The sequence below is a fragment of the Schistocerca americana genome, chromosome 1 (assembly GCF_021461395.2).
Source record: "Schistocerca americana isolate TAMUIC-IGC-003095 chromosome 1, iqSchAmer2.1, whole genome shotgun sequence".
In the NCBI taxonomy this organism is placed as follows: domain Eukaryota; kingdom Metazoa; phylum Arthropoda; class Insecta; order Orthoptera; family Acrididae; genus Schistocerca; species Schistocerca americana.
The window spans coordinates 891,642,940-891,666,783 of record NC_060119.1 but is presented as its reverse complement, the minus strand read 5'-3'; the positions used below and the strand labels follow the sequence as shown (position 1 = coordinate 891,666,783).

Below are 23,844 nucleotides of genomic sequence, written 5' to 3'. Positions count from 1 at the left end.
AAATCCAATGTCATCCGTCCGTAGAATTGCATCTGAGACTGGTTTGAAGCGTTCCAGCACACAGAAAATACTGAGAAAGAGCCTACACATGTTTCCATTCAAAATTCAAACGCACCAGGCCATACCCGTACGAGCTGTGCAACAAAGGGTTGCCTTTGCTAATCAATGGTGAACGTTTTGAAAACATTGTGATGTGATTGTTTGCAAAGATTGTTTTCATACGATTATTTCACTTATGTATGCTGATATGAGCTGTACCGCGTACAGCGCCATCTGTTAGCAGCTTTTGTATCTATTATTTCAAACTGCTGTATAAACTTCTTACAGCTTTCACAATAAACATACTGTTTACTGCATTCCTCTATCGATCTTTGTTTTCGAGACATTTAATTTTGAAATCAGGGAGTCCTTTTCTGGACACCCTGTACTTGCATGTGGATGCACTGGTGATCTCAATGCTTTCGCGCAAACTGCTAGTCAGGTATTGAAGATGTTTCCATTGATGGGTGTCATAGCTGTCTCCGCCAAAACAGACTTCTCTGTAACCACTGCAAGCACAAGTAGCTGAACTTTCTTAGCAAGTTGCAGCCCTACAAATACGGTGCTTCGCATGTGCATTGTGATGGCAATACTCTTCTAGCAGAAACAAGCGTTCATCCACTTGGGACAATATTTGCTGGTATCACAAATTTGGAGCTGAAGCTCAGAAATGTCGACCACACTCTGATAAGGGAAATGCTGCTGGAAATCGGTCGTGATGGTCACTGATTTCAAGCTGGACAGCCATTGACTATTTGTAACAGCTGCAATATCTCATTAATGCAAGTGCTGATCTCATTTCACCTTTCTTTTACATCTACATCTATATTCTACAAACCACTGTGAGATGCATGGCTGAGGGTACATCCCATTGTATTAGTTATTAGGCTTTCTTCCTGTTCCAGCCACATGTGGAACATTGGGAGAATGATTTTTTTTTGAATGCCTCTGTGTGTGCAGTATTTATTCTAATCTTATCCTCACGGTCCCTATCTGAGTGATATATAGGGGTTGTAGTATATTTCTAGAGTCATCATTTAAAGCCAGTTTTGGAAAATTTGTTGATAGATTGTCTTGGAAAAATTTGTTGATAAACTTTCAATATCCCCTGGTTCGACACACTTGAACTATATTCTAGAACGGTCGCAAGAATGATTTGTAAGCAATCTCTTTTGTAAACTGATTGCACTTTCCCCAGTATTCTACCAATAAACCAAATTATATCACCTGCTTTACCCACGACTAAGCCTATGTGAGAATTCCATTTCATATCCCTACAAAGTCTCATCTTCCCCACAGAATACTAATGGCAATCACCTATATACTGAGAATAGATCTTCCATTAAGACTTACGGTTACATCACCTTACGTCTAAACTTCAATCTCCGATAAGAATTGGTCTGAAGCTTGATTGTTGCTGATGTCCTGTATCAGATTGTTGGAGTGAACTTGTTATCTATTTATAGCCTCCTACCATATCTTCACAGTTTGATACGTCCTTGATTCTACAAGTTACCTAATCATGCTTGCATCATAGTGATTGCAGGTGATTCATCAGTTCCCTGAAATCACCTGTTATCGCCTACCCCAGCACTGGTAAGACACTCAACGGTACGTTACTTTGTCACTACACGAGTACCGCTAGTTTGCACATAGCCTCATTGTGTATATGAAAAAAAAGTAAAATAATAAAAAAACTAAAGATGGCAAAGCTAGAGTTCTCTTTTGTGTTAGAACTATGGATCTTTCCCCCTTCAAATAGTAACTAAACCTCTCGGCTCTGTATACTCCAAAAAAAAAATAACGGGTACCATCTCTTGTTAATTTTAACGCCAGAACGATACCTGATATTCTGTGCCACATATACACATTTATGGTAAGACTGTTTTCTCCATGATCAACCTCACCATGCCTTTCATCACCAGAAGGTATACCCAAGACCGCTGTTTGCACTCCATTCGGACTGCATGAAGTTGTGTGAATGCTCTTCGGATTATGCAGTACTGCTTAGACTTACCAGTGCTTCGTGTGAAGTAACTAGAGATTGAGAGTTTTGTTACATCTCCATTGATTACATGCTTGTAGTGTTGTCGAATGAGGCAGAGCATATGGCACATCTACAGCAACTGTTCACTAGTCTACAAGTACATGGCTTAGTGATTAACCCGAAAAAATATGTCTTTGGAGTGACAGAAGTAAACACCTTACCAAATCACAAGGAATTCTGTTACCTCAAAATAGAGTGGAAGCTATCTCTCAGTTTCCCCATCCCACGATAATATGAGAATTTTGTCATTTCTTGAGCTTCACAAAATTTAATCAGTTTTTTGTACACAGTCGTGCACTGTTGGCAGCATCTCTCAGTGCAATGCTAAAAGGTTTTTCCTAAGTCTGGAGACATGCTATATTGGACTGTTGAAAAGACATCATTGGTCAGAAAAAAGCTGCTATTGCAGAGGCTGCACTGTTACCTCATTTTCTTCCAGGCGCTCCTCTTTGTTATAGTAGAAGCTATCAAGTATTGTCCCGGTTCAGAAATATCATAGATCCGGGGTTGATGGGCAGAGCAGTCTGAGTTATAGTGGGAAAGTTGAGTTATAGTGGGGAAGTGGGTAGTCTCCACGTGACCCGTGATCTTACTGCTTCCTCTTCATTTAATGCTCTCACGTCAAATGAAAACAAAACAGATTTCTGTGGCCGGAAGCTATCAAGTGAATTAAAATACATTCACATAATTATGGAAGGTAAAATTTGTTATTAGTGTCAGATTTTATTTTATTTCCACCTTTCTGACAGTGAAGCATTAATCCCCTTGCAGAACAACGAAGTTGTTTTTGTCGGTATGCTACAGATATTTGGCCTTTATTAATCTTTCCTGCTGTGGCAGTCAGTGTATTTGAAACGAAGTGTTTCATTCCACACTATTGGTTAGGTTCAACTGTTCGCTGCATTTCAAGTGCACGTTTTCATCATCTAGCACGTGTGGCATTATGCCCTAATAAAGAACCAAACATGAGATAATACAGTACTGGTACTCCAAGAAAATTTACATCCTGAAAACCACACTGAAAAGCTTACAATATCAGGTTGAGCACTACTTCATTGGGAATCTGGACATATGAATGTGCACTTAAAGTATGCACTTTAAATGTGCACATTCCAATGCTCTTGGGGTATCCTCTGATGATGTCTTGTTTCTTTTATGACATAATGTAAAATCTTTTAATGTATTTTAAACATAGCTGCACAACAGCAACGGTTCCACATAATAAAATTATAAACAGCCGACCAGTTGCAATGGATAAAGAATTCTTTACCTAGGTTTCAACAAATTTAAATTTGTCTTCTTCAGAAGGTGGCCTAAGGACAATGAACATCATAGCTTACATTAGAAAAGTAAGAAACTTAAGTCAATAGATTTTAACATAAATTAGAGAGCTCTGCATTACAGTAATATGAGAACGACGACTGGTACTTACAATTTTACATTAGTAAGGACTAATGTACCATCGCTGTTTTTACAAATGTCGGCATAGATCCATTTGTCAAAATTAAAATATAGCCCTAGAAATAGGGTTTGTCACCTAAATATAAATTAGTACATGGATCTTGCAGAGCTCACAACCGACTGAGTGTAATCGGCCAGCGTAGTTACTCTGCGACCAGGGCAGGTGGTGCTCATGGCGCGAACCATGTGCCAATTGGCGTACAAAAGCAACGTGTAAATTATCAGTATTAATAACGTCCTTAGATAAAGTAACAATAAAAAGAAGGAAAGTGTTTAGCACTCCCGTTATAACAGTATGGGAGCCTTGGTACAATTAATGTAGTTATACATCAAAAAGGTAGGTGGCGCTTACGCCGAGGGAGTTACGCACAGTGGCATATACAGCCAAAATATAAAAATTACATTACTATATTAGTGAAGCCCACAAACGGTATATATGTCAGAACTTTAAAATTGACAATAATGGCTCTTAAGACAGAATTATGAACCCTGGTCCACAATCCAGTTAATACACATTCGCAGGGAACCAACGTTTTAGAGCCAGACAAAATCACATAAGGGCCGATGTAGTGGCAGCCATACATTGTGAGAAAACCACATTACATAAAGGGTAGTGAGCTTAAAGCATTGAAAGTGCATCATAGCTTCCTGAGAAAATAGACCACTAAGGTTACCAGCATTAATGTTATACCATAAACAGTACAGGTTTAAAACCTTCGAAAAATTGTCTACAAGCAAGGTTCAACTGGTCGTTCAGTATATTACCGTCCTTGAGCTCTAGTTGTTTAAAAATTTGTAACTCTTCTAAAGTGCCGGGAAATTCTACGCCCATGTATAAAACCATAACCATTCAAAAGATTGATAAGTTTTACAGTTCTGAGGGAAAATATACTGTCACTTAACGTGGAAAAAGTGTGTTTTCATCTGGTAGAAAGTGTACTTTTAGTCGGGAAATCCGGGAATTTTTTTTTTTTTTCCTTGTCTGCATATACACCCTGTGTGATTAAGAACTTCAGTGTAGTAATGACTCAGAGGATAGTAACTAGAAGAGCTTCATCTTTTAAAGAAATTTAAAATATTTAACAGTAAAATTTTAAGGAAGTAAATTGATTAGTGAGCACTGCTGTAATTAAACTAACTTCAGTTCATTGAACTCGGCAATGACTAATGGAACCATATAAATCTCACAACGGCTAGAAGAACCCAATCTTGAAGGAAATGGCTTACCCCAGTTTCTGAATAAAACCCAATCAAAACAATTTAGCTTTGGCCAGTCAAAGGGGCAGGTACTGAAAAAGTTGCTGTTAACCAAGGAAGTGAGCCAATATCTGAACAAGCAAAGTAATCTCTAGGCAAGTTAACCAAACAAGTGGATGCCCGCAGCCCTCAAAATCTAGGACTCCTAAAGGTACAGTTACTACCACAGTTTCAACTGAACTAGTGAAGCACTTGTTCAAACACAGTTTAAATCACCTTGAAAGCAGACACCATGTCCACAGTTTTCATTACTAAACTCAATCAGATGTTTATCAGAAGCATCCACCATAGGCAACTAGTCTATGAATGGCTGCGAGCTCTGTCAGTTGCACTATACGGCCACTCAAAATAACATCAGTTTCACCAGGCCTTACCCACCAACATAAAGTATAGCTGCCACAGCTGGCATCTTTTCAGGATGCACCCACTGTACAGCTGGCTCTTTTCAGGATGCACCCACTGTACAGCTGGCTCTTTTCAGGATGCACCCACTGTTGACCACTGACAACTGCCAGTCCATTAAATGGAACCAAGTCCCAAAGCTTCACACTAGCCTGCTCAGATGCACCCAAGTACCGAGCTCGAACACGACACTGTACTGTGACATATCGACATTACAAGTGCGACCATTCGTTATGGTCCTCATTGAGGAGGATACATTTCAACCCCAAATTCTGTTTACACTTGGGGGAGAGTGATGTGAACAAGGAATTGTCTGCTAAATATTTCATGTGTGCAGTGTAAACTGTTTGATTTTTTGCAGTGCCTCTGAGCTAAAGAGGAAGAGGTATAGACACAGATGCACAGTTTTGGGATTACGATTACTCATTGTAATTAACTGTTATGTTGTGTGCTTGAATAAAATTGCATTCACACACAACCTGTATAAGAACTTTTTTAAGAGATCAAAATAGGATTTTATAAAACATATTAAAAATAATGGAGCTGTCATTCAATAAGTAGAGATTTACACTTGACACAAAAGTCAGCTCCAAAACCTTCTGAATGAATAAATTGATTTTAAAGAAAAACATTCTTATGATTTATCCGATGATTTATTATAATGTTCATACTGCTCTTCCATTTTTAACTTCCTTGCTGATGCTTTTCTGATTTAATTACTTATAGCAACACAATTTTATTTCAACTCTTGTGTATGCCGGATAGCATTTTTTAATCTAGTACTTCTTGAATATTTATAATTTTTATCTTTTGCAAATCTATATAGGGTATCCTAGGATAAATGGTCACTACTCAGGTATATGACAAGAATGGGCATTCAAAATGAAAAAGTAGAGTAAACAAGGCCTCTAAAATGTGTGCAGTGTGTTAAGATCTATGCGCTGTTGTTCATCTTCACTGCTCTGAAATGCCTCTTCTACTGAAAAAGGGCTCATATCTCTTGATGTTTGCACTTTAGAGCCCATGTTTGCTAGACTTTTTGTGCTTTTAGTGATCATTCCTGTCATATTCCTTGTAGCACACATTGGATAATCTAAAATAGCAATGCAAAGCTTCTTCATTTGTTAGCACCCGATTCTGATCTATTTTAGTGTGTTACCAATATATTTAAATTATTACCTGTCAGCTCAAGGAACTTCTCGAATGACAATAGTTCCATTCTTTTTGAATAGCGTTTGGTTCAATCCATATGAAGTGGTCCAGTGATGGTTGCTTGACCATTTTAAAATATTTTAATTTTTTATATATGTTGTCCTATATTTGAGAAGTTAAAAACAGTTTTTTAAAATAATTTATCTTGCAACTTTCCTGGATGGCGGCCATTTTTATTCGTAGGCGAGCTACGATTTTTCAGTCTGGAAACATGAGCGAAAATTTGAATACCTCTGCACTGGGTCAAGTTACAACATTGCAATTGACATGATAGTTTTTAGAAAAGTGTCCTATACATCATTGTCTATTACACAAAATACCCTAAATTCAAAGATAACCAGTCAAAATGACCTCCAAGGTTTGGTATCCAAATTTTCAAAAATCCACTTTCTAGGCCCAAAAATAACAAGCAAGGATTAATTTATGAGAGTCAATTTTTTTCCTATAGTTAGATATCATACACTACTAGCCTCATGTAGAGCAATAACACTTATAAATGTTTCCTTAATTTTTTATGAATTTTTGAAATTTGAAAATTTTCATTTTTTGTGAAGTTCGGTGTTAGTTATCTCATGTGGGACCCAATATAAAAAATATGATTTTTGCACAGTTTGTACACCTATATGATAGCAATGTACTGTAAAAATTTCAACATTGATATCTGACTGAACAGAGATATGAATTTTTGAAAATGAAGAAATAATTCACATTACTCTAAAACTGATCTTATGGCTGTTGCCGGTTTAACTGGTTTGTTGTTTCATAATGATAAAATTTAATTGTGACATATATTTAGTTAACACTATCACCCAATATTCATTTAGTTTATTTATTTTTAATTATGCAATATTAAACAATAGGAGCTTTTGCTTTTGTTCTATGGTAATAAAAATGCCCATTTAGATTTAGGTTTATTGTCAATAGAGAAGTACATTATTTGCTGGGTGTGGCATTGTAGAAGTACATTATTGCTGTGTGTGGCATTGTTGTAGTCAGTCTGTTCTGAATGTACATACTTCATTGAAAGTGTAGAATTTATGTGCTTTGTTCTGTGTGTAATTTGTAATTAATTTTGAGAGATTAACTGGAATGCAATAACATGGATGAACAGTGCTTAGTTAGGCAGATAGCAAGTGAAGTGTATCACAAAACAGTTTACAGCTCAGTTTCAAAAAACTTAAAAAATGTCAATGACTTTGATGAAGGTAGACAAACTTTGTTTAAATTTCGAGTAAGTTCTTCTGTAACATCAGTGTGTGTGAGTATCTTGAGAAGAAATATATTCTGAAGTACAACCACATTTTTGGAAGAAAGTGCTGTGAACCACTTAAAGTTCATAAAAAGTCTATCACCAAAGGTTTGAGGGAAATAAAACTTGAACATTTGTCCTTATTGTGTGAGAGTGAAACAGCTTCCCAAGTGAAACGTAATGTGATTCCTGGAAATTCTCTGTGCCCAAATTATTACTCAAAAACATTTGTTGTGAATCCAGAACCAGAATCATGTAAACTTGTTAATGACATTTATATTCTTAATGAGGGAACTGTTAGCATATTGGAGTTTGCTTGTTCTAAGTTAGACGTATCTCCTGCTTCGAAAATAATAAAATTAAGTAACGGAAAAAGAAAAGCACTTATTGAAAGTAAGGTACAACAAATTTCAAACAAAATTAGAAGAGACTTGGAATCATGCTTTAATAATACAGATACCAACATTATTTCTAAAGAAAAATAAAACCTACCACCAGCATCATGTGACGCTGAATATTTGAGCTTAATAGAGAAATAGAAAATTAAATATTCAGTGACATCTAAAGAGGAAAAAGTTAAAATTTTAAGTGACAGAAATGTTTGATTTGGGATTTAAATTGCTTCCTCATCCTTGATTGTCTTCTAGAATGGAAATAAATATGCATTCAGTGAGAAAATAATCATTGCTATCAACTACTATTTTGCAGAGGTTGACATGTTTTCCTGAAAGGTTATAGGAAAAAATGTAGAATCAGGAATGAAGAATGTGTTTGTAAAAGGAGATCTTAAACATATTTTCACCACACTTACCAAACATTATTAGTACAGTGAGAGTTGATCAGTCCTCACACCATTATTTAAATGCCAAAGAGGATGATAAATGAATGTTTCATTCATATTTTAGGTGGACTGTTGCTACCACATTCTGCTAAGAAAGTGACACAACGGCAGCTCTTCGCATCAGGAAGAAATGTGATGAAGGTAAAATAGTTGCATAAATTTTATTTAAATAGCTGTTGTCCTCTTTAAAGTGAAGTATCCTCCTCATCACTTCTCCTGTGACACACTGTAGGCTACATGTCGCGCACGAACTAACCATTTTTATTCCTTCTTCATTTGAAAATCATTAACTGCTGTTACATTCTGATGAACATAGAAACAAAAGCAAAACCAATCTCTCCAAATTGACTACTCATCTTGCAAACAGTACTCTGAATTAGACATAAGCAGTAGCCTTAAAATTCTTCATAGAGTGGAAGGGGGAGCCATATAAACATTTTAGACGAGTTATATAGCGGAGATGCTGAGTCGAGATAGGCACAACAAAAAGATTCACACGATTGCGCGCGCGCTCGCTCACACACACACACACACACACACACACACACACACACACACACACACACACTCTCTCTCTCTCTCTCTCTCTCTCTCTCTCTCTCTCTCTCTCTCTCTCTGCAGTCTCAGAGAACTGAAACCGCACTCAGTTGTGTGAATCTTTTTGTTATGCCTATCGCAACTCTGAATCTCTGCTGTATGGTGAGTAGCAACTTTCCTTCTCTGATTTTTACATTCCATCCTGGATTTTCCATTGTTTAGAGATCTACACATGACATAAAAGCCAAGAAATAAACTGGAGTTCCAAACAAAAAAATATATTGATAATATGGATAAAATTATTTAATATATAGAGAGTTCAGGACAGAATATAGCCTGAAATACTTACATCAAATAAAACTCTGTTTATCAAAGGTAAGAAAGTGTAATCAGACTTACATCTCTGACATAAAAAGCTCATTGAGATAGCTGCATAGTTAAGTCATAAATATTGCAAAACAAAATGTAATATTTTAGAACTAATGCCATGATTGTAAGTAAATTGTGTATGAGAATACACATACAAAAATGCATTATGAGCCAATTATACCAGGCACTGTATCTTCAATTCTGTAAGTTGAAAGTGGTGTGTTTTATGAAAGTTAGTGAAAACTTAATTCATGTAGTCGCAAATTTTTGAACAGTGTTTGGGGGTATGGGGGGAGGGTCACAGAAAAACCTGACTGATGGGGTGATAGTAGAGGGGGGGGGGGGGCATTTAATGCAAATTTTTGTTTTTTTAAGATTTCAGTAATTATGGCTTCTAGTGAAAATGTTTCCCAATACAAAATTAAAATACATTAAATTTGCCACAGGAAAAGTCCTGTTCAGTATTTTTGCACCTACAACTAAATAGTTCCTGCATTACAGGACATCAAAAAATCGAAATTATTAAAAATATTATTTTAACAGCATAAAACAAAGTCCCCCTCCTACCTCCATGAACCATGGACCTTGCCGTTGGTGGGGAGGCATGCGTGCCTCAGCGATGCAGGTAGGCGTACCGTAGATGCGACCACAACGGAGGGGTATCTGTTGAGAGGCCAGACAAACGTATGGTTCCTGAAGAGGGGCAGGAGCGTTTTCAGTAGTTGCAGGGGCAACAGTTTGGATGATTCACTGTTCTGGCCTTGTAACACTAACTGAAATGGCCTTGCTGTGCTGGTACTGTGAACGGCTGAAAACAAGGGAAAACTACAGCCGTAATTTTTCCCGAGTGCATGCAGCTTTACTGTATGGTTAAATAATGATGGCATCCTCTTGGGTAAAATATTCTGGAGGTAAAATAGTCCCCCATTCGGATCTCTGGGTGGGAACTACTCAAGAGGACATCGTTTCAGGAGAAAGAAAACTGGCGTTCTACGGACCGGAGCTTGGATTGTCAGATACCTTAACCGGGCAGGTAGGTTAGAAAATTAAAAAAGGAAAATGGATAGGTTGAAGTTAGATATAGTGGGAATTAGTGAAGTTCGGTGGCAGGAGGAACAAGACTTTTGGTCAGGTGAAGACAGGGTTATAAGTACAAAATCAAAAAGGGGTAATGCAGGAGTAGGTTTAATAATGAATAAAAAAATAGGAGTGCGGGTAAGCTACTACAAACAGCATAGTGAATGCATTATTGTGACCAAGATAGACATGAGGCCCACGCCTACTAAAGTAGTACAAGTTTATATACCAACTAGCTCTGCAGATGACGAAGAAATTGATGAAATGTATGATGAGATAAAATAAATTATTCAGATAGTGAAGAGAAAGCTTTTGACAATGTTGACTGGAATATTCTCTTTCAAATTCCAAAGGTGGCAGGGGTAAAATACAGGGAGCGAGAGACTATTTACAATTTGTACAGAAACTAAATGACAGTTATGAGTCGAGATGCATGAAAGGGAAGCAGCGGTTGGGAAGGGAGTGAGACAGGGCTGTAGCCTATCCCCGATGTTGTTCAATCTGTATATTGAGCAAGCAGTAAAGGAAACAAAAGAAAAATTCAGAGTAGGAATTAAAGATCCATTGAGAAGAAATAAAAGCTTTGAGGTTTGCTGATGCCATTGTACTTCTGTCAGAGACAGCAAAGGACCTGGAAGAGCAGTTGATCGGAATGGACAGTGTCTTGAAAGGAGGATGTAAGATGTACATCAACAAAAGCAGAATGAGGATAATGGAATGTAGTTGAATTAAGTCTGGTGATGCTGAGGGAATTAGATTAGGAAATGAGACACTGAATTAGATTAGGAAATGAGACACTTAAATTAGTAAATGAGTTTTGCTATTTGGAGAGCAAAATAACTGATGATGGTCGAAGTAGAGAGGATATAAAATGTAGACTGGCAATGGGAAGGAAAGCGTTTCTGAAGAAGAGAAATTTGTTAACATCGAGTATAGATTTAAGTGTCAGGAAGTCATTTCTGGAATTATTTGTATGGAGTGTAGCCATGTATGGAAGTGAAACATGGACGATAAATAGTTTGGAATAGAAGAGAATAGAAGCTTTCAGAATGTGGTGCTACAGAAGAATGCTGAAGATTAGATGGGTAGATCACATTACTAATGAGGAGACAGAATTGGGGAGAAGAGAAGTTTGTGGCACAACTTGACTAGAAGAAGGGATTTGTTGGTAGGTCATGTTCTGAGGCATCAAGGGATCGCCAATTTAGTGCTGGAGGACAGCGTGGGTAAAAATCATAGAGGGAAACAAAGAGATGAATACATTACGCAGATTCAGAAGGATGTAGGCTGCAGTAGGTACTGGGAGATGAAGCAGCTTGCACAGGATAGAGTAGCATGGAGAGCTAGAACAAACCAGTCTCTGGACTGAAGGCCACAACAACAACAAAACGAAGTTTGTTGTCGAGTGAAGCTGGCCAAGAAAAAAAATAAATAAATGTGTGTGGTACATCTAAGTGCATCAGAACCTATCAGGGAATAATCTGTGTTCATGGCATGTGGCAGGCTGGATGGGGGGAAGGGGTCTATAGGTTAGATGCTTGGCGTAAGGTAGGTAGCCTGATTGTGGTCATGTGCTTTCCCCCTTTGCAGATCTGTGAACTGAAGAGCGAACAGGAGAGTCCCATTCTCTATACCCCGCTATGTCACGAAAAGCCAGTACATGGTATTTCACAAAGTTATACCAAACTTTCTGCAGCTTGCCTCATTAATCACTGGCTACACAGTGCACACACATTACCGGGGGTTGTTCATTTGCCAAAAAGTGTGTTAACACAACATTTAATGTAGGATATGGTAAAAATGTTAATGCTAGAGAAGCATATGGATAAATTGTCTGTAAATCTCTGCACACTGAACCACACTGCTAGAGAAGAAATGGATTCTTAGCCATACTGTACGGCTGTTGTAGTGTTCTTCTGGAATAAGCAATATCCTCTACACCAGTGCTGCTCGCTTTTCTTTTTACGGGCAGACTATCCCTCTCTGGTATTTCTTGTCTAGTTCTTTAATGTGAATAGACAAAATGACTTCACTGAGCTTGTGTTTATATAGTGGAGTTATTTTCCGTTTTGGTGTTTGAATTCTTATTTGCAGTTCTTAAGTGAGCTTTTATGTAAAATACATTCCTATAAACAGTGTCTGAGAAGTGCATAAATTGTAAGTGTGATGTTGTCAGTAACCTATGTAATGTTGGTGGGAAATAGATTGGATTGGTAAATGTGTAGTCTTTTTGCTTTTTGTCATTGATAGTATTTATTATGAAGCCATGTAACTATGTTGTAGTCACTCAGTGAATTAATGAATGTCCTGAAAGTTATTGCATTTCTCTTGCCTTTGTGTAAGTGGTAGACTACATATACCTGTTCCGTTCAGGAATTGTTGGCACTTGCAGAGTAGGCTGTGCTGAGTGGTGCCACTTGTGCAACATCCATAGTATATCTTTCAGGGTGGGTGTCAGTATGTCTGGTTGAATATGACAGATAACAGTAACCTATTGTAATGCATTGCTTGAGTTCTGTTGAAATGTCTGACACCTTGGTGACCTGCTTGATTACAGAGGGAGGCAGTTCACCTCTGGACCTCTACAGATGATGGAAGAGCTGGGGCTGGGGTGATGCATTTGATACCCCTTGTGCTGTGAAAAGTATTCCAGCTTCTGATAGTAGATACAATGAAATCAACATTGCTCAATACATATTGACATTGTTAACTGTTGTGGATTGGCAAGACAGCCAACCCACTATGAGAGGAAGCCGAAAGGCACGAGTTTTAACTCACGCAGGCTGGCGTGAGGTCTGGAACAGGTCAAGGAAATGAGACTAACAAAAAACGTACATAGCTGCTGGAATACTTTACTTTAATCCATAATTGGTGAACATCGCTCTTGACAGTACATGTTTTACAGCATCAATAGTAACTGGTAATGGCGCCTTGCGAGGTCGTAGCAAATGACGTAGCTGAAGGCTATGCTAACTATCGTTTCGGCAAATGAGAGCGTATTTTGTCAGTGAACCATCGCTAGCAAAGTCGGCTGTACAACTGGGGCGAGTGCTAGGAAGTCTCTCTAGACCTGCCGTGTGGCGGCGCTCGGTCTGCAATCACTGATAGTGGCGACACGCGGGTCCGACGTATACTAACGGACCGCGGCCGATTTAAAGGCTACCACCTAGCAAGTGTGGTGTCTTGGCGGTGACACCTACATTAACAATGTAGGAAAAGACATATTGCTACTTGCCATAAATAAGACACACACACACACACACACACACACACACACACACACACAAAAGCAAGCACGCCTCATGCATACACGACTTCCAACTCCAGCATCTTGAGCCAGGAATGCAACGTGACATGGGATGGATTACCAAAGAAAGCTTTAATTCAGAGAATTAATTGGGTTGAATGCCCACTCCACTTAACTTTGTGTTGATTGTGCTCTATTTATTGGATTTGTGATTGCTCTCATGTTTTGTACAAATCTTCCTGTTGAGCCACTTAATTCCAGTGCACCAGCATCATATTTCATCTAGTAACTGCTAATGAAACATGGCAGATGTAAATTATGTTTATTTGGCTGCCTCTGTGTCATTATCTAGTTGCCATAAAAACTTAGCTCTGATTATGGAGAACTACCACTGCAGTTGGTTTACCGTGCCTCAGGTTTGTTTCGTTTGGTACACTATTTTGTTCCCAGTATGCCAGTGGTCCACCAGACTTTCTTTCTCTTAGCTGTATTTGTCTTTAGTTTCAGTTTTTAAAAAAATTGACTTTTGTTTCAGTTTTTAAAAAAAGTGCTACTGGTAGTATTTCATTTTACTTCTATTTATTATAAACCTGAGATGACATTATGACATTCCACTGTTCAATAAACGACTTGAATAGTTCAGTGGTAGTGCTGTCAATGGACTCTCATCTTCTAAGGGAAGAACTTAGTGCGCATAGCAGCTTGTGAATGCATCATGAACAAGACATTGATGTTGTTGTTGTGGTCTTCAGTCCTGAGACTGGTTTGATGCAGCTCTCCATGCTACTCTATCCTGTGCAAGCTTTTTTCATCTCACAGTACCTACTGCAACCTACATCCTTCTGAATCTGCTTAGTGTATTCATCTCTTGGTCTCCCTCTTCGATTTTTACCCTCCACGCTGCCCTCCAATACTAAATTGGTGATCCCTTGATGCCTCAACACATGTCCTACCAACCGATCCCTTCTTCTAGTCAAGTTGTGCCACAAACTTCTTTTCTCCCCAATCCTATTCAATACTTCCTCATTAGTTATGTGATCTACCATCTAATCTTCAGCATTCTTCTGTAGCACCACATTTCAAAAGCTTCTATTCTCTTCTTGTTCAAACTATTTATCGTCCATGTTTCACTTCCATACAGGGCTACACTCCATACAAATACTTTCAGAAGTGACTTCCTGACACTTAAAATTGATAATATGCAGTAATTACTGGTATGGGATAATCATTGTGAAGTAATAATCACGAGTGGTTGGAAGTTGCGATGCTGTTATCTGTGAAGCCAATAAGTTAGATGTTGAGCATCTCCTTTCCCCAATCCAACAGTCATCTTCATCTGATGATGTCAGTTGTTATTAACCAAAATAGCAGCCTAGTTGTAATTTTTATGCGCCCATGGCCTGATAGATAAATGACGGTTGGATTTAGCTGCTTTGAGGGTCATTTCTAATTGGGATGCATCTGCTCAATGATGTCCACAACAATGACAAAGGGTTTTGCAGTGACCAACGCCAAAATGTTTTACACTGTTTGACTTATATATTATGTTTAAATACAATATGAGGCAGATACTACTTCAGTCTCACACTTCTAATTATGGTTAGTCTCATCAGAGATTAGAGTTCTTGGTATTGCATCACACTCTGTAGCAGTGATTAACACACACAATCCTCACTGCGGGGTGGCTGACGTAGTTGATATGAACGCTAAAATACGGCACATTGTAAACTTTTGAAAACTTGTCAGAAATATCATTTGTAGGGAATCGGTAACGTTTTGCTGAGGGTCGACCCTCGGTAGTAGGGACACACTCAGCCAGTACGGTTTCGCTCCAGCTCGATGAACTCCAAACTTGAACCCTGTCTCTTATTGTCTTAGCATTACCATCGACATGTGTACGGCAAAAATGTGTTTATAGTTGGGTAAGGGATTGTGGGCCCCTTACATGATGCATATGTACCTGTTTACAGTGCTGTTAGCATTCTGTTTATAGTGAACAATGTTTAACTTTATTGTACGTTGAAAGTTTGAAAATTTCAGTATTCACAAAGACTGCCCCACCTCTTTCTCTTGTGTGAGTGAAAAGATTCATATCCTACAGAGCTCAATCAGTAAAGATTCCTCAATTGAGGAGGAAATGTGAAAGAATGTTTTCCTCTTAAAATTCAAAAGGCATATTGGCCCATAATGTTCACATGCATCAGAATTGTAGGTATCCAGTAATTTAATCTGTCGTATTGTGAAACTTCATTTTGTACAGTAACACCACTACTTCATTGATGCTTGGGTGTAATTAGTGCATGGAAGGATGTCATATATCAGTAGCACAATACTTTTTGGATCATGTCATGTATCTACAGTGTGAGATAATGACCATTTGCTTCTATCGTTATAACAGACCATAGAATTTTGTCTTCAGTGTTGGTTTAATGCTAGAGCAGTCAAATACGTGTCAATTGAAAGTTCGAAATCTGATGTGATTTAGGTTGTTGATTTGGATGCAACTGAGTAGTCATCTGTTGTTCAGGAGTCACAAACACAAGTGACAGAAAAGAATGAATGAATACTGAATTGAATTTTTTTGTCAGATCCTATTTAAACAAGTCCCTCAGTGATAGTGGTGTTTTTGGCGTGAAACATTGCATTTCTGAGCAGAGTAACAGACAAATGCCAAGTGCTGTTTTTGTTTTTGGATATAGCATGCAATCTTAACTTCTACGTATTGAGGGCAATCTGAAAAGCATATCTAAATTGGGAAGAATTGAGAGCCTGACCTACTGCCTCTGCTGCAGGCAAACTTACATGCCATATTTCAGCAAGATATTGCTTGACTTACTTACATAGAAACCTGCAAAGGCTCTTCCAAGAATTATGATTTTCTTTGCCTCCCTGGTTTTCATGTCCCTCTGATTGTATCTAAGAGATGCACGTTTATTATGCTTCTCTAGCAACTGTTGCTTATGCTTTATGGACTCTCATAAAACAAGTGAAGGAAGATTTCCAAGGAACATATCTATGCCATGCCATGTAGAGCACAGTGGTGTTCCACACCGTAACAAATTTAAAAACTCAGAGATAATGTGGAGTTACGTAACATTAATCATATTGTATTTTCATGTACTAGTATCTAATTTCATAATACATGTGTATATTCCGACTTTGATAATTTTAATATTAGTCAGTTTGGCCAAGCCATTCTAAAATACTAGCCCAGTATGACTATAACTGAAAGGTGTCGCAAAAGTGTAACTCTCAAGTTGCTGACCTTGTAGTGAATGAATGTCATAGCTACACAACATACTGACATGGCCTCCTCTTAGCAAACAGTGTGAAAGCTGTTGTAGGTAATTCTTGATCAATAAACATTTGTCACATAGCATACAATTTTTTTTAAATGATCAAACCCACAAGGGACCATTAGACCTTTTATTCACCAGTTTTGATTAGTATGTTGCTGAAGCACATGTTCTGAGTATCTGGCTAGCCATTTTCCACGCAGCGCCCCTAGTTTCCGAGAAAATGCTTGTTGAATTTTTATATGTATGAGTTATACCTGTAACAATAGTTCTGTTTTGACCTAGCGAGCATAGCCCACTCGCTGAAGTCCACGGTTATCGCGCTAGTGATACAAGTTGACAACCTATCCATGTACTTTTCTTTCCAATTTCATCCTACAAAATATCTGTAAATGTGTATGTAATGCTAAATTATTAAAAAATAGTCATTTTTGCAGTAGTGATATCATTAATAAAGTAATAATTACAGAAAACTTGCCCCAAATGTGTGTTCCAAATGTATCACAGAAATGACTTACTTGATAGCACTTGCTGTGCTAGAACTGAATCCTGGGTGGTACAGTAGTTGTAGAAGTAACTGAAACACAAACTGGTAAAGCACTATGCACAATTTTGAGAAGCTACACTGAAAAACCACTTCGTTTAAAATTTTTTTTAAAAAGTTCTATCTTCCATCGCCTCTGATGTGAATCAACAATATTTTATCATTACTGTGAAAGCAGCTGCACTAAAATAATACAGAATTCAAGAATGTATTTTTATGGAATCTTCCCTTAAAGCAGTTTCTCTATTGGTCTCTACCAAGATGCAAGTATTTTGAAATTTTTCAAGAAATACACACATAAAAAGGTTTGCATCACCTCTGTTCCGGAACCTGTACAGAAAATTGGAATAGAGATCAACATACACATCATTTCAGCCCATTTTATTGCTAATGAAAACCATACTTCGCATGTTGTACCACCATACAGTGAGACCTTCAGAGATGGTGGTCCAGATTGCTGTACACACCAGTACCTCTAATACCCAGTAACAAGTCTTCTTTGACTGATATGTACCTGTATTCATCATGGCATGCTATCCAAAAGTTCATCAAGGCACTGTTGGTACAGATTGTCCCACTCCCCAATGGTGATGTGGCATATCGTATTTACTCGAATCTAAGCCGCACTTTTTTTCCGGTTTTTGTAATCCAAAAAACTGCCTGCGGCTTAGAATCGAGTGCAAAGCAAGCGGGAGTTCTGAAAAATGTTTGTGGGTCCCGCCACAACTAACTTCTGCCGTCGAATATATGTAGCGCCACACAGGCATGCTTTGTAGGCACAAAGATAAATACTGGCACCAAAATCTCTGCGTCAGTAAATAAATTAAAAAAAAAGTGGAAGACGAGCCTTTTTCCTCCACCCAGAGTTTCGACCACTGCATTTTGATACATTATCCAACGAAGTAAATACAAATTCTGTATTGTTGATCTTCGAATGTAGCAGCATTTCAATGTACTACGAAAATCCGACTGGCAAGACTGTTCTGGATGTTTGTCAAATGGCCAACTCTACGTTCTGAATTTTTTCCTACCTGTGAGAAGAGATTTTTGCTAATAGGAGCTTTTATGAATTGTGAATCACATGTAGTATTCTCTTCGCCATAAGATTAATACGAATATAAACATTTTGACATGTATTGTTTCGTGTTTGCTACTATCTCATTTAAATCCTGTCTGCCTAATAAACTACGAAACTAGAGTGAGACAACAGCAAACGCGGAAGAATATACATATCATGTCATGTTTATATTCGTATTATTCTTATGCCTGATAGTGATACAGTCAGAAATGAAGCACGGCAACTGACTAGATTTTTAAATCTAAGATGACTCTAATTTCTGTGCAGAATGTAATGAACTAAAGAGGCACCTGCAAAGATTTTCAAACGGAGAAAACTTTTCGCTAAAATTTCGTTCAGAACATCATCTATCATACGCAGTCTATTATGTGGTTCTTGTTGATCATTATCAAAGAAAGCAGTAGTGTAACAACAAATGTTTCGCTAATGAGACGATTCCTCTCTATTTTTTATTTGTAAGCGGCGGTAGCGCACAAAAAAGCAAGCCACGCCGCGAGCGGCGACAGGCCGTAAACACGCACTATCAGAATGCGACAAACAATGCATGACAGTACAGTAATGCATTTTCAGCTTAGAGTGATGTAAACATCTATAACAAAGAGAACAGCACTTATCAGATCAAAGAAAAATAAGCAATCAATTCAAACCAGACGAAGCACGTGAAAAAGGAAGGATATCCGTATAAATACGGACGGAGCGCGTGACGCGTAGCAATGGCTACCTGGTAAACCGTAACTGCTAAACTTACGACTCGAACCAAGCTACTGCAGCTGTATCGTCATTCATTCGACCTAAATTGTGTCTCATATTACAATTAGACGAACTTTGTTTCGATTTGGAGGTGCGACCTAAAACTATTCTCTCCCCTTGAGTTTCGAGTCTCACTTTTCAGGTGCGGCTTAGATTCGAGGGCGGCTTAGATACGAGTAAATACGGTAGATCCCTCAGAGTGGTTGGTGGGTCACGTCGTCCATAAACAGCCCTTTCCAATCTATCCTAGGCATGTTCAATTAGGTTCACCTCTGGAGAGCATGCTGACCACTCTAGTTGAGCGATGTCGTCATTCTGAAGGAAGCACATTTACAAGATGTGCATAATGGGGGCATGAATTGTTGTCCATGAAGGCAATGCCTCGCCAGTATGCTGTGAATATGGTTGCACTATCAGTTGGAGGATGGCATTCATGTATTGTATAGCCGTTACGGTGCCTTCCATGACCACCAGCGGCGTACGTCGGCCCCACGTAATGCTACCCCAAAACAGCAGGGAACCTCCACCCTGCTGCACTCATTGGACAATGTGTCTAAGGCATTCAGCTTGACCGGGTTGCCTCCAAACACATCTCCAACGATTGTCTGGTTGAAGGCATAAGCGACACTCATCGATAAAGAGAATGTGATGCCAATCCTGAGCGGTCCGTTCGACATGTTGTTGGGCCCATCTGTACCGAACTGCATGGTGTCGTTGCAAAGATGGACTTCACCATGGATGTCGGGAGTGAAGTTGCGCATCATGCAGCCTATTGCACACAGTTTGAGTCTTAACACGACTTCCTGTGGTTGCACGACAAGCATTATTCAACATGGTGGGATTGCTGTCAGGATTCCTCTGAGCCATAATCCGTAGGTAGCGATCATCCACTGCAGTAGTAGCCCTTGGGTGGCCTGAGCAAGGCATGCCATCAACAGTTACTGTCTCTCTGTATCTCCTCCATGTCCAAACAACATTGCTTTGGTTCAGTCTGAAACACCTGGACACTTCCCTTGTTGAGAGCTCTTCCTGGCACAAAGTAACGATGCGGACGCGATCGAACTGCAGTATTGACTGTCTAGGCATGGTTGAACTACAGACAACATGAGCCGTGTACCTCCTTCCTGGTGGAATGACTGGAACTGATTAGTTTTCGGACCCCTCTGTCTAACAGGTGCTGCTCATGCTTGGTTGTTTACTTCTTTGGTCGTGGTTAGTGACATCTCTGGACAGCCAAAGGGACTGTGTCTGTGATACAATATCCACAGTCAACTTCTACCTTCAGGAGTTGTGGGAACTAGGCTGACGCAAAACATTTTTTAAGTGTGTATTTAACCTACCTGTAAAAATTGTACTTTTGGTTGGAATAATTTTTGAATAATTTTGATTGATGTATATTATTTAATGATATTTTTTACGATGAAATTGAAACTGAAAAAGAATATAAGTAGGGTCTGAACCTGTACATATCTTGTGGTAGTCCCAAATATTAGGTGCTGCACTACATTTGCTTGGTGGCAACATGAGTAACATTATGGCTGTAGGAGGTACTCATAAAACATCAAACCGATTATATTGGAAACTAGGGCCCATCGTATGAAACATCGCTAATGAGGTACCCATGATGGATTCCTCTGCAAGATACCAAAGCGCTGCCCATAACAACAACCTTTGAGGTAGGAACAATAGGCTAGTTAGCTTTAAATAAGAACCTGAGCTTTGTGTGTTGTGCTTTCAAACTCTTCATAATGAGATACAGTTCACATTGTGCTGCCAATCACGTGGTCAGCATAGCAATACTGTTGGTACTGACATCTCTTTTACTTCAGGATTATGATGTGGTTATTGATCAGTGTAGCATCCTCCCTCCTCATTACCTGAAATGGGCATGTTTGTGTCAGGGCGAGGGAAGTAGCGGTAGTGGAAAAGTTAGTACATTATTGAGATTGGTTGTCACTTGTGGCAGCTGTTCAGTCAGTGACTTTCATGTTGGTTGACTGTTGCAGCATCTGGACTTCTTCAACCTTGACACTGCTTTTAGGTCTACATACTGATGGCATTACAACAGCGAAGTGATAGTATCTTGGTAAAGCTGCATCGGTATGGATGCAGGCCAGGCAGACACCTCGTTAATGTGCTGTTGATTATCCATAATTGTTGGTGAACTTGGGATGGTCTTGTCAGTTCTATGTGTATGGTGCAACCAGTTGTTGGTGGCAGGGGTGGTGGTAGTCGGATGCATATTGGGCTACGCTGTTTCCATTGGCATTGAAGGGTGCTCTCACCCAAGAAAACCATGTACACTTATCCATCATGTGACATCGGTATAGTTGCTGGTCCTGGCTGGCAGCATTTAAAATGATTTCGCCCAGAATGCTGCTTCCAAGAAGAATTGAAATGGGATCCGTTGGCACCAGTGTCTCGCATTTTTGTGTGATGTATTGCCTATTACAATTTTTGACATTTTTTCTTTGAACATACAGTCAGTCTAACATTTTGTGTTACTTATTGTGTTTAAACTGTATAGCTGCTTTGATATTATGTATCATTTGAGGTGAGATCTTTCCTGTACTCGTCTTGAAATCGAGAAGATAGACTAAACCATTCACAGGGCAAATCCACAAATTTTTACATATTTTGAAAGTACATGCCTTCGTCATCAGTAATATCTTAACACACAAATTTGAATGACCGAAAACAATCTGCTCTTTGCCATTTAGTTGTTAGAGCATTCAATATTCCAGTGATTCGGGACAATAGGGTAACAGAGCTGATTATTACTAAATAGCCAAAGAAAACAGATTCTGAGAAAACATGGCAACTACATTACTACAAAGGAACATATTGTGAAACCAAATGGAAATGTAACCCATAATCTTAAGAGTACCGGTATTGTATATTTTGGTAATTTATCACAGAGGGAAGCTAACTTCTTAAGTAATTAAAGATTTAAGGTGCAATTGGTATGAACAGTATGTTGTAGTATGAATTAAGACACAGCTTAAGCAGATAGAAGATGAGTTTGACAAAACAGATGTCTTCAAAAAAAATCAGTGTAACACTTTGCCGATTGAAATACTTCACTCGAACTGGAAGGTCCTTCAGAAGAAGATACAATGGACGCAAGGATTCATATTGGTTCAATGAATTTGTAAAATCGGCTGACCGCGCATATTTATGAAACTGGCTACCATTTGCTGGGAATTGAAGATCATCTTGCACATGGAAAATAAGAATAGAAAATTTGACCTGTTGCAACAATTGGAGATTACGGTTCATAGCATTAAAATTGAAAAGTTGTTAAACATGTTATATACAACATAAATAATATTTTTAAAAGATGCATGGAACTGTTGTTTTAACATAATGTGTTTAGCTGCTTTATGTACCAAAGATAGGAGTGTCTTTAGGACCTGTTGTGTGTAACGTGATTCGTATTCATCATATCCACGGTAGATGTTTAATATCTTTGATCTTTTGTCCTCTATTACATACAACAGGACATGCTGCGTATGTGTTTATGTTCAGACATGTTTTTTCTGGGAAGATAAGAGGCCACACACAAGAAATGTTTTCACTGTGATGCTACCAAGATTCATGGTTTGCATATGCTGATAAATTTTCATTGTAGTGTGTTTGCTGATGGACTTTCTAGAGATATCCATATTCCATATACAAGGGCTTTTCAGAATGAATTTGTGAACTTAATATGACGATCCTTAAGAATAATTGTCAATCTATTTCTTTCATTGGTTGCAACTCCATGAGCAATTGAATGGTGAATGGAGAAATATATTCCCCACTTTTCTCCAAGTGATATTCTATCCCCTCCCCCACCTAATGAATCCAGTATCCTTGTGCATCCCTATTCCATGCCTTGCATCATGGCTAATATCCCTGAAAGAACATAGATGGAAGACCTGTCCTATATACCCTCCCAATACCACCTACTCCAGTCCTGTCACAGGCATTTCCCTTCCCATCAAACGCTGAGCCCCCTTTGAAAGCAACAATGGGATGTACAAACATAGTTGCAACCGCTATGCAGCATTTTATGGTCACTAACAAGCTGTCTTCAAAAAACACACACCACCAAATTCTGGGCAAGAGACAGCTGGACCAGCCAGTTGTCGAACATGATGTGCAGCATGAAGTGCTTGGCTTCACGAACTGCTTTACAGCTTCTGAGATCTGAATTCCTCCCACCACCACCAGCTTCCTTAATCAGGCAGTTAGTAACACTTCTGCAACATATCTTTTGTTCCTGTAACACTTTTGCCCTCAATTTTTTTGTCTAGTATCTAATCCCCTTTCCTGCTTTCACCACACACACACACACACACACACACACACACACACACACACACATGGCAAATCAACAAATGAAAGTATGATTTTCAACCGGACCCTCTTCGATTTGTTTGGGATTAGGTATGCA

General features: G+C 38.6%; 1 protein-coding gene across 3 annotated transcripts in view; it reads left to right on the top strand.

The window, feature by feature from the left end:
* Positions 1–23,844, top strand: part of LOC124614461 — a 153,717-nt gene that overhangs the window by 53,653 nt on the left and 76,220 nt on the right. For all 3 annotated transcript variants that reach the window (XM_047142947.1, XM_047142946.1, XM_047142945.1), the window contains exon 3: positions 8,573–8,649. In XM_047142947.1, coding sequence (XP_046998903.1) covers positions 8,573–8,649 — 77 coding nt within the window. The remainder of the gene's footprint in view (positions 1–8,572; positions 8,650–23,844) is intronic.